The sequence below is a fragment of the Ammospiza caudacuta genome, chromosome 3 (genome assembly GCF_027887145.1).
Source record: "Ammospiza caudacuta isolate bAmmCau1 chromosome 3, bAmmCau1.pri, whole genome shotgun sequence".
Taxonomy (NCBI): domain Eukaryota; kingdom Metazoa; phylum Chordata; class Aves; order Passeriformes; family Passerellidae; genus Ammospiza; species Ammospiza caudacuta.
Window position 1 is genome coordinate 43668542 of NC_080595.1, and position 11534 is coordinate 43680075.

At 36.1% G+C, this 11534-nt stretch overlaps 1 protein-coding gene across 15 annotated transcripts in view; it reads left to right on the top strand.

The window, feature by feature from the left end:
• The window catches only part of AFDN (afadin, adherens junction formation factor), a 115318-nt gene that overhangs the window by 84871 nt on the left and 18913 nt on the right, over positions 1-11534 (top strand). For all 15 annotated transcript variants that reach the window (XM_058802835.1, XM_058802837.1, XM_058802844.1 and 12 more), the window contains 6 exons: positions 7622-7687; positions 7862-7935; positions 8449-8567; positions 9603-9797; positions 10063-10154; positions 10591-10779. In XM_058802835.1, coding sequence (XP_058658818.1) covers positions 7622-7687; positions 7862-7935; positions 8449-8567; positions 9603-9797; positions 10063-10154; positions 10591-10779 — 735 coding nt within the window. The remainder of the gene's footprint in view (positions 1-7621; positions 7688-7861; positions 7936-8448; positions 8568-9602; positions 9798-10062; positions 10155-10590; positions 10780-11534) is intronic.

Below are 11534 nucleotides of genomic sequence, written 5' to 3' on the forward strand. Positions count from 1 at the left end.
TATTTGTTTGTTTGTTCAATAACTTCTTTACTGAATTTCTTTATGAAAGGTGATATGTCCTGAGATCTAGCTCAGGTTTTCCAGTTATTCTACTGCTATTTAGAAGACAATTGTAAGTGAAAGTTTATAGAGTCTTCATTACATCTTAATTTTCCAAATATGAGTACTTAGCAAGCACTTTTCCTGCATTAGTTGAGAAGAATATATATGTGTCCATGTATAAGAGCACATTTGTCAGAATATACCAATGTTATTTATGTTAAAAAAAAGTTATCTCTTAGGTGAGATTTTAATGTCGACTTTAATTGTTGCATTTTAATGGGTTTTTTGTTGGCTCCAGTCTGTCTGAATTCATTCATCTCCAAGATAAACAGTAGTGTTTTTTTAAAAAATAACTGGAAGCTCTTGCTGCAGTTCCAGCTGGTTAGCTGTTCTCTTCTCCAGTCTTTGGTCTTATAGTCAAGTGAAGTTAGATTTGCATGGACTCTGCAACTCATGGCCTGTGACCAGTACTGATAGAAAACTCAACAGTCATCGTCAGCCAGATGCCTATTAAACCCTCTCTGTGTTTTATTTCCTTGCTTATTTTCCTTTGGTTTTAATTTATAGCCTTTGGTTGTAATTTCAGACTCCATCTTGTAAGATTTTTCTAAACGTGCTTTTGTTCTGTGGTTCTGCAGGCTTCAAACTAGCCTGTCTTGTAAAACACAGAGCTACTCCTCTTTTCTTACCTTCAGTCCAACTTTAAATATTGTCACAGCCTGTACAGGGCCACACAGATGAGATAAAGGTATGTCTAAGGAAAGTAGAGCTCCCAGTGAATTTTAATCTCTGAATTTATTGATAGTGTTTCTTACATCAGTTTTTAATTTATCCCCTTGACTTGTAGCTCCATTTAGTCTATCAGTAAGGGAGGACTCCTTGTTTATTTTGTTTTTACATGGTTTACATGGTAGTTTGGACACTTCAACATTTTCCCATAGTTTTTCTTCATTTAGGTTTAGAATAATGACCCAAGTTACTATTCTAGCAGACATCTGTATGCAGAAGTGTCCTGTCTTTATTTTTACCTCCCAAGTAGGATTAGAAAATCATTTAGAGTTCCAGTTGTTAAAATTCCAGTTAAATGGAAAAGTTGTCCTTTGTCATAGAATTCCAACCTGTAAACCACAGCAAATTTAGGATTAATTATTCTCATACTCTGACTGAACTTCAAGTGCAATGTGTTAACATCTTTCAACTTGTGCTCTTTTAAAACATTAAATTACTTCTTAAGATAAGTGTGAGATGATTAGAAAATCTTTATACAGGTGTTGCATCTCATGCAAATGTGTGGCTTCATCTTGGAGACTGGATTTAATAGCTTGCCTCAGTTTCCCCCATGTGTTGGCTTTATGCATCTTAAAGATGAATAAGCCCAAGCATGGAGAAGATTATTTTCAAGAATCTTTTCATGCTTGGCCTCAGAGATCTAATAAAGTTCTGTGGAAAAAGTGGAGGGCAGGAACATAATATTTATATCCCATTGTGCAATTAAATGAGTAAAAGCGCATTGTGCTTTTTAGCCAGATGCATTTTCGTCAGTTCTACATGTGTCATTCATCTCCATCCCTTGCTAAAGTTAGGAAATTTTTTACATTTAGAAGGAGAATGGATGGGACTTGGCAAAATTGGGAAGTGTAACTGGTTCAGTGCGTTTACCATGCAGGCATTCAAAGGCTTAAAAATTAAGACATTTTCCACTGTGTAGTTTACTTCTCTGTGTGGGAACCTGCATGTATGTGGGTGTTTGTTTTGCAATTGTTTTGGGGATCAGCTCCCACTAGAATACAGTTGTTTTGCAGGCACTACACAGAGCTGCTTGAAAAGTTAATAGGTGAGCTATTGTAAGATTTAGGAATTTCAAATGGTTTAAGTTGTTGGGTTGAAAATAACGTTATTCACCAAATAAAGGAATTAACCTCCCTTAATGATTCAGGCCCCTCCTAGCAACCTCCTTTCCTGCACTGTTATGAACAAATCATGCTGTGCTGTAAACAATTTAGGGAAGCTGATTAAGTTGAAAACAAAGCTTGTATTTGGGAGGAGGGGAACTGGAGACAGGGATCAGCTGAGTCTCCAGCCAGGTCTGTCATGGGACCTGCCACAACACAGTAGTTCCTGCACAGCTCCAAGTGTGAGACAGCATGGGAGCAGACAGGTGGGTTTCTTCCTGACACTCTGTATAAGTACACTACCACTGTCACTGTAATTAAATTATTATTATAGGATTTTTAAAATCCTGAAATGTGTGGAGAGTGCTTCTTTGCTGGCCTCCAAACTAGTTCTCTCGGCTTTATGCGCTTTATTTGTGTATAAAAGTTTCTGTGTATTGATTATTTAACTGGATTGTAAAAGCACAGAATGGAGGTGTTTCTCATATTGCAGCTTAGGTCTGATGTACATCAGGTATGAGCATTTTTAAATACCATATTTCCTTCTTCAGTCTTCAGTCCTCAGTTCAGTATTTGTTGAATTCTGCTCAGCTAATATATTCCTTGTGGAACTTCTTTTTCCCTAGGGACCTGTTTTGGCTATGCATTGTAAAAGTAGGTGTCATTTAGAAGTCCTCAGAGTTGTATTATAGTCAGTTCAGTTAGAGAATATTGTCACCCAGGTGAACTGAAGCGGCACTAGCAGTTTAGTGGTTTTTTTCCTTAAAGTATTACTTAAAGGAGAGGATTTCCCAAATTTTTCCTTCAAAGAGTATCTTTTACTTTCTGCAAGGATTGGGGGAAAAAGTTGCATCAAGTGTGAAAGAAAATGAGTAGATTGGTAGCGCTAGAAAGTGTGGTACAGCAGATGAGGCTTTTTTAAATATAGAATATCTTATTTTTTGAAAAATCCTTGAAAAGGTTTTTGTGATTTTGTATTTGGTTATGTATATTTGAGAAAATATGCTGTATGTTTCAGTATGTTGATCTTGGGGAAAGGGAATAAGCCATCTCTTTATGCTTACTGCAGTCTTGCTTTTCACAGTCATCTGACTCCTTTACAGTTGTGTTCTTCTGTTTGGACTAAAAGCCATATGGATGCACATGCTTCTAGTATTAAAGATTGGAGAAAATAAAATTAAGTGAAAAGAAGGTTTATCATACTTTTGTTGCTGATACATACATGTTATTGCTCTATCTGTGGGGGAATAGTTTTAATTATGTTGACTTTCACATTCCTTTGAAAGAAAAGCAGTTTAATAAGTAGTTCACAAAGAAATCTGTTTAATTGTAAATCCTTAAATGAAAACAGGAAAACCCATGTGGAGCATATAAGAATTTTATTCACTTTGGAGTTTAGTATGACTGACTACATATTAAGAACCATTTTATGTTTCTAAAAAATTGTATATTTTCTTCTAATGCAGCCTTCTGAAAGGTAGAAACAAAGCAAAATCAAGTCTATTTCAATAGAAATTAGGAATTTGGATTCAAGTTACTGTAAAGCTTAGGGTGAAACTTGAAGGGAAGGTGATGAGTTGATTTTAAGGTATTTAGTGAGAAGTCTTCCCAAGCTTGTACATGTATATCCTTAGAAACATGTTAAATGACATGTGAATTAGAGGAGAAGCTCACTGGTCCTAGTAAGACATGAGTAAATGTGGTAACTGGTAGAGATTTTCTTGTCATGTAATCTGAACAGAGATTTATTTTTAAGTAATTTTTATGCTTTCAAAATGCATTGTTTTTGTATTTAAGTGAGATGACTTGGAGCTAATACATCTGCTCATAACTTCCTTTAAAAGAACAGGAAAGAGATTGACAAACTGTATAGATATCACAAAAACATTGTAAAAGAAGCAATGAGGAGTAAAATGCCAGCTCCTTTGAATCATAATGAAGAATTACTGTCAGGGTTATAGACACAGTTAAAGCAAAAATCTGACTGATATGGTATCTTCCAGCTGTGCTGCCTTTAGCCAAAGAACATAACAAAAGTGTAAGATCTTCCTCTCCTGTGAGGGAAGGGTGGGAGAATTGGGATTGTTCAACCAGAAGTAAAAACCCCTGAGTAGCCTAATTGTGGCCTTCCAATACCTAAAGGGTGCCAGCCAGCCAGCTGCAGAGGGACTTGTTAGAAGAGCAAGACAAGGGGGAATGGCTTTAAACTGGACAAGAGTAAGTTTAGATTAGATGGTGAAAAGAAGTTCTTTACTGTGAGAGTGGTGATGGATTGGAACTGGTTACTCAGCTAAGTGGCAGATGCCCCATCCCTGGAAGTGTTTAAGGCCATGCTGAACGGGGCTTGGAGCAACTCACTCTAGTGAAAGGTGTCCCTGTCTGTGCAACGGGGGTTGGAGCTAGATGGTCTTTAAGGTTCTTTTCAACCCAAATTATTCCATGGTTCATCCTGGTTTCTAGCTTTCTATAATTTCAGAGTGCCTTGTATCTGTTTTGGGGGGTGGGGGGTGGTTCTGTGTTGGTTGGTTGGTGTTTTCCCTAAAGCCTCAAAGAGCTCTACCGAGAATCCTGGCTTCTGTTTACACTTTGGCATCTTTCAGCAGTCTTGTTCCTGGCTGTTTCCCAATTTAATTATGAAGTCTTATGGAAAATGTTTTGCAGGGTGGAGATTGGTTGCATTTTGTTTTTGTTTTACTATTTAAAGCATTCTAGATGTGATAGGAGAGGTAAGAACATGTTTTCTACTGGCTGATCAGAGAGATGATAAATAATTCTATCAGTGCAACTCATAATCCCATTGGCCTTCAGTTCCTTGATTGTTGCTGAGCTGAGGAGCCAATGTGTCTTCTTAGTTGGTTCTCTCAAGAAAGGTATTCCATGTTTCTGATGATTCTGTTAGTGTCATTTTGTAAGGGAGTAATCAGAATTATAAGCAGTTTTCTAAATGTGACCCTTTTAGATTTTTAGTGACCATAGTGGTTTTTGCTTTGTTCTTTTCTATTCTGCTGGCTTCCAGATTTCTGAGCTGATATAAGATGGCTCTGGAAACAGTGATTAAACTTTAGATGTTAAAGTCAGTTTAGAAACCATTCTTTATTGTATTTGTGCAATTGGAAATGTTTATTTCATCATTATCTGCAAACCAATATAAGCCACGTATCATGGGCTTATAGAGAAGGTTTCAGCTTTGTTTAATGTGCCTAAGAGTCATAATCAAGCATGACAAAGGTGATGTATATGGATGAATGTAGTGTCTAATGCAATAAATGAGTACCAAAGTTGTGTGATTAATGTGTGCACTGTTTTAAGTGGCAGTGCTCTTCCAAAGGTTTGCTTGTTTTTACCTAATCATGGGATGAGACAGATCTTTGTCTGAATTTCTGGACCTAAGGGGAAGAGATTCCTGCTAGCATCCTTTAAAGTTAGTACTGAATAAAAATGCTATCAATTCCAGGTGGCTTAAGAGGAATCTGATTAGCCTTGGTCAGTGTGGCCACTAAAAAAAGCTGGTGTTTGGTTCCTGCAATGACAGATGTGATGCATGAGGTTACAACTCAAGGGTGGTGAGTTGCTGTTGATTACTTTGCCCTTTGGAATTCAAGGTTCTTGCCTTCAGGTATGCTTAGTGACTCGAGGCATAGGAAGGGACATGTAAATGCTGTCATTTAATTTTCAGTTCCCAGCTAGGAAAGGTGGTAACTGGTTCTGCCAACAGTGCCCTGGTGGGAACCAGCACCTTAGAAGGTTGAAACATTACATCACATTTGAACCAGTGAAGTACATCTTCACCCCATTACTGCTCCAGTGTTCAGCATCAGGTGATCCATCTGCAGCTCTTGGTTTTGACTTACTTGATGAATCTTCTATTTGGTACATTTAGTTACATTACTATTAGTTGCCATTTTTTTGGAACATGTAGGAGCATGGTAAACAGCGCATACATTTAGGGCTCCTCTGCAAACTTCTGTTCCTTGTGAAAACGAACAACTTTTGATTCATTATTGAACCTGTTATTAATACACAAGGACAGGTTCTTTCTTATTGCGTGTCACCTTGAAGTCTTGAAGAACTCCTGCTAAAAGATCTTGTGATGTCCCTCTTGGAAGTCTAGGTGTTCAGCTAGATCATCCTTCCTCATACACATCTTGGTTCTTCGGGGGAAAAACAAAGAGATTTGTGAAGCATGATTTCATTTTCCATTACATTTATCTAGCTATCTTCTGACTTGTGTTTCTCATAACTTTAGCCAATTTGTCTGGTATAAAGTTAAAATTATTCTGCAGTTACAGCAGTGTTTCTTTAAAGCTTAAAAAAAAAAAAAAAAAACAAACCAAAAAGAAACTGAACTCTCTTAATTTCTTTTTATTCTTTCTAGACAAAGAAAGTATCTGTATTTCAGTTATTTTTTGTATTTTTCCTTTTTACCCATAAGTATGACTTAAGCAATTATTATGAAAAATTTGGACATGTCGAATGTCAATCTGGAATCATAAGACTTGAAGGAATTATTTTTCTGCGTCTTTTGTGTAAACATTTGGGATTAACCTAAGACTTAATGAAAATAGGTCTTTCACTTGTGTAGAAAACCATGTCTGTGTAACACTAGCTTTGGAATAATCTTCACCTTGGTTCTTATTTTACTCTATTAAAACAATGGGAGCAATGCATGCTTTTGCTACCAAAACAGAAGAGTTGCAAAGGAGGAGGGCAAAAAAGGAGTAAGCTGTATGTTCAATATCAAAGCAACTTGGGGGGTTGTACAAGAAAAATGATGTTACAATTAAATCTGTTGAAAACATACTTAGCACTCTCCTAAGTGACTTGCAGAGTGAAATGGCACCATTTGCTGAAGTAGATAAATGACAAGTAATAGTCTTACATTATAAGAGACAATTGAAAGGTTTGTGATACTAACATTTGGACTGATTTGTGTGGTGTCTTGTACATTGGAGCATGTGGATGACACAACAGCATGGCTTGAATAGATGCTTCCATTCTTGTATCTTGGTATCTGTTGGTATCTGTCTTGCAATAAGTTCATTGTTAACAGTCCTTCCAAAATGTAGCAGAACACTTTTGAAAAAGATGTTTTATGGACAAAATTGCATGGTTTTGCACTAGACTTAAATATTGGCTCTGTCAATTCTAAAATACTTATGTCTGCTTTACTTGTTTATGTAAAGCTAAAGGCACTCTCTGTTTCTTTACACTGGCTCCTTTACAGTCCTAATGAATGTAAAAAAACATTTCTATTCCGTTTTCATGTAATCTGCAGTTTACGTTGTTTCACTGGGGTACAGTGTTCTCTTTAAAAACATAATACAAAGAGTTATAATTAACATGTGTGTAAAAGTGCAAATAAGTATTTCTTATTAGAAGGAGACTAGAGCAAACTTCTGAAGTATAAGTTTTAGTTAATGTATTTTTTTTATTCAAACTTGCATTAAGACCAAATATTCTTTGCTTCTAACAAAGCTTGCCGTTTTGATAAGCCTACTATTAAATTTTTCATGTGACTTTAATTGAATGTAACTTTTCTCTGCATAATTGGTTTTTCTCCAGTTTGAAAATATATAAAAGTAATGAGAAAGTAGAGGTTTACTTAACCATGTAAACTTTTCTAAAGTTTGTGGAGTGCTTAAGAGATCAAATATAAATTAACTAAATTAACGCCTCTTTCTCTGTAGGGTGCTGGTCAAGACAAACTTGGAATATATGTCAAGTCTGTTGTGAAAGGAGGTGCTGCAGATGTGGTCAGTAATATTCTTAATTCATCAATTTCAAAAGTAGTAAGAGCCTTCAGAAATGCTTGCAAATCCTTTGTTTACTAGTTTGTATGATTCAGTAGTTTGGGAATGATTGATTGTTTTAGTGGAGATCATGCTAGCATTGATGTATGAATTTCCTTCTCTTGAACACGTATCTAGGATGGTCGTCTGGCCGCAGGGGATCAGTTGCTTAGTGTGGATGGTCGAAGTTTGGTGGGCCTGTCCCAGGAGAGGTACGGAATGCTTTCCATGGTAGTTTTTATACAAAGAAAATGTTAGCTTAATGATGTACCAAAATGGGCAGAAGCTCATGATTTTTACACTTTATGCTTTGTCTTGGTGTCTGATAACTGCCTCTGGATAACCTTAGCAACAAATTCAACTGTTTGTGTAGTATTTTTCTCTTCTTTTCATACAGTATGGCTTATTTATATAGAAGAGATTGTAAGATTGTATCATACATTTGGATTTTGGTTTTGAACAATCTTTATTTCAGTCTAATTTTAAATACTTTGGCTTCTGACCTTTGAAGCAGAAACTGGGACTAAATAGTACTTCCCAGTAGGTATTGTCTGTGTGCATAAGCCTATCTTCTTGTCATTATCTTGTAATTTTTTTCAAAGTGATTTTAAGTATTAATCTGAAAAAGAGTGCTTTGTCAAGCAACAGATTAATGATAATAAGGGTAACTAAGTAATACAGTGTCTAATTTAATTTTGTTTTATTTGCGCTGCCTTTTTTTGCAGGGCAGCAGAACTTATGACTAGGACAGGTTCTGTAGTAACACTAGAAGTAGCAAAACAAGGAGCAATTTACCATGGCCTGGCAACCCTGCTTAATCAGCCATCCCCAATGATGCAAAGAGGTAAAGATACTAATACTGATGTTAATAAAAGCTTTGTAAGTCTGTCTTCTGCATTCATGAGAATGCAGAAAATAGAATAATTTACAGTATCATACCAAGCGTTACTATAATATTAAATCAGAAAAGAAAGGTAATTGCACAGAAAAAAAGAAATTTCCTTTCTTATCAGAAATTCATCTGGTTTTAAATACTGCTTGAAATTTTCCTAGTTTAGTAATGAATAAATCCTTTGCACATGTACCTTTTAAAAGTTAACTATGCATTTAAACACAATTCTGATTTGAATTAATTTCTGTTTTAACAAATGGAATATAATTAATATAAAGGGCATTAAACTCAATGGCATTTTTGTCCCTTTTATAAGAGCTTCTCTCCTCTCAGAATATGTCTTCTTTGTAACCACAGAGTGCAATGTAACTAGTAGGAGAGAAATAAATGTAAACAGAAGCCCTGAAATGTATTTTGCCATTGAATTTTAATTATTTTTTTAACTAGAAGTGTTGAAATGTATCTTCTTAAGTTTCAGTGTCTGATCATAAGAAGTTCTTGGATGCTTCTCCAGTGTTTTATTTTATCATCCTACTTCGGGGTACTAACAAAAGACATATTAAAGTCCAATATAAAATAGTATTGTAAAGGAAATAATTTTGTTAATGAAGACATTTTCTACATACAGTACCAGTAGAGGAGAGAATGGGTTAAAAGAACAAATCCTTATTATCACAGTTGACACCACCATCCCAGATGCCATATGTCCCAGACATCCAGAGACCTCTCAGTATAACATGTTTAGTTTTTCTAATTGTTGTGGTACCTTGTCGGAAGTTCTTTTGAAGAATACAGATGGAGGGAATTCTGTACATTTGATAGAAGGTTGGGATTACATATTTGAAGAAATAAAGATTTTTAAATCTAGCATTTGCTTTACTGGGAACTTAATTTTTAAATATAAGCTCAAGGTAGCTCTGGTTTGAAAAAAAATACGCTAGGCAGTAGTTAAGTGAAAAGGAGAAACTACATATCCAACTGTTACAGTTTTTGACCGCCGTGGCTCAGGTAAACCCCGACCAAAGAGTGAAGGTTTCGAGCTGTACAACAATTCCACGCAAAATGGATCACCTGAGAGTCCCCAGCTGCCCTGGACGGAGTACAGTGAACCAAAGAAGCTGCCAGGGGATGACAGACTGATGAAGAACAGGGCTGATCATCGTTCCAGTCCCAATGTAGCAAGTAAGAAAAGTTATCCTTCTTTAGGGGATAGATTCCTCCTGCAGTAGTTTTAGAGGCTGTTGTATTCAAAAGGGGGTGACTGTTTTTAAAAATGGATTAAGTTTAAAATACCAGTGTAGTGGTAACATTTGGAGCAAGCTTCTTGCTAGAACTACTTAAAGACAAAATAGTTATTTTGTGAATACTGTTACTTTATTAAGTCTTTATTAAGGCTTGTAAATTATTATTAACAGTCATGTAAATGCTTCCTTTAACTTTCCAACAGATCAGCCTCCAAGCCCTGGGGGAAAGAATGCTTATGCATCTGGAACTACCACCAAAATAACCTCAGTCTCTACTGGAAATCTTTGTACAGAGGTCAGAAATGGCAAGCAAAATGCTGGCTATTAAACTTTCTTTATCTATTAGTAGTGTCAGTGGACTTGACTCAAATCAGTGTCTCACTGAACTATTTGACCACAGTGCTGTTGCTTGTGACTGGGTGGGGTTTTGCTTATTACAGCTAATGAAAGGTTTGGAAAGTTTTCAATGATTTCATTAAATTTTGTTCATGAAGTTGTCCTTGTGATTTTTAGGTCTGTACAATGTTGCATACTCGCTTTGAGACCATAAAAACATGAGTCATAGCTACAGTTATATTTGATGCTAGGCAACCTCTTCATCTCCTGTCCCACATGAGTAATGCTCTTAGGAGCCAAAAGAAAATATTTGGAAAAAGCATGTTTAGAGCAATCTTCAATACAGATCTATGTGATTAGAGAATCTTACCTTGTTTTTTTTCTCCCTTTTTCAGGAACAGATTCTGCCACCACGACCTGAAGCTTATCCCATCCCAACACAGACCTATACTAGAGAATATTTCACATTTCCAGCTTCAAAGTCGCAGGATCGAATGGGTCCAGCTCAGAGTCAGTGGCCAAGTTATGAAGAAAAACCACAGCTTCAGGCAGAAAGTAATAATTCTATCAATACTACCATGCAGGTAAGAAGTAATTTTTTTTCAGTATGAGGAAACAAATCAGAAGAAAACCTCTTGCTTTCCATTCCTGGGCTGCTAGAGACTTTTTTCAGAATAGTCAGTTCTCTACAACTATACCATAAGATGGGAACAACTGTACTTTTGCCAAGGTGGGCTTGAGTTCAGGAACCCTATGATTTGGATTTTTTTCCTTCGCATTTTGCCTTTTTTCTCCCCGCTTCCTTTCACAGAATTTGTTACCATGTTCTGCAGACCTGTTATCTGGGATATTTTAATCCCCCTGTTGGAGATAATGAGGTGTAAGTGGTAGTAGGGTTCATCATGTAAAATGTTCTGTGGCTTTCTGAAAAGCAAACTAAATCTCCATTCTTCTAAGAAGGTTTATGTCGAAAAATATTTGCCTGAAGGGTGTGTTTTTTAAGTGACAAAGTATTAAAATTGAAATAAAACAGTTCTTGAGGCCTATCCAAGGTGTTCACTGAAACACATTCCCTGCTCCAGTTAAAAAACAGAAATACGTAATTTCAAATCGTATCTATTATCAAAGTGTAGATGCATCTTGATATGGAAGGAATTTACACCCATTGTACTTTTAGAAATTCAAACACAGTGCTGTTCTGCTCCTTTTAGTGAGAACTTCACTCAAATCCATGCAGGAAATTAAACCTAGATTTCCTAAATCTAGTTACTGGATCATCTTCTTTCTCTAATCTACCAGACTTAAAAATATAGAGAGCTTTTTTTTCCTTGCTATTTCT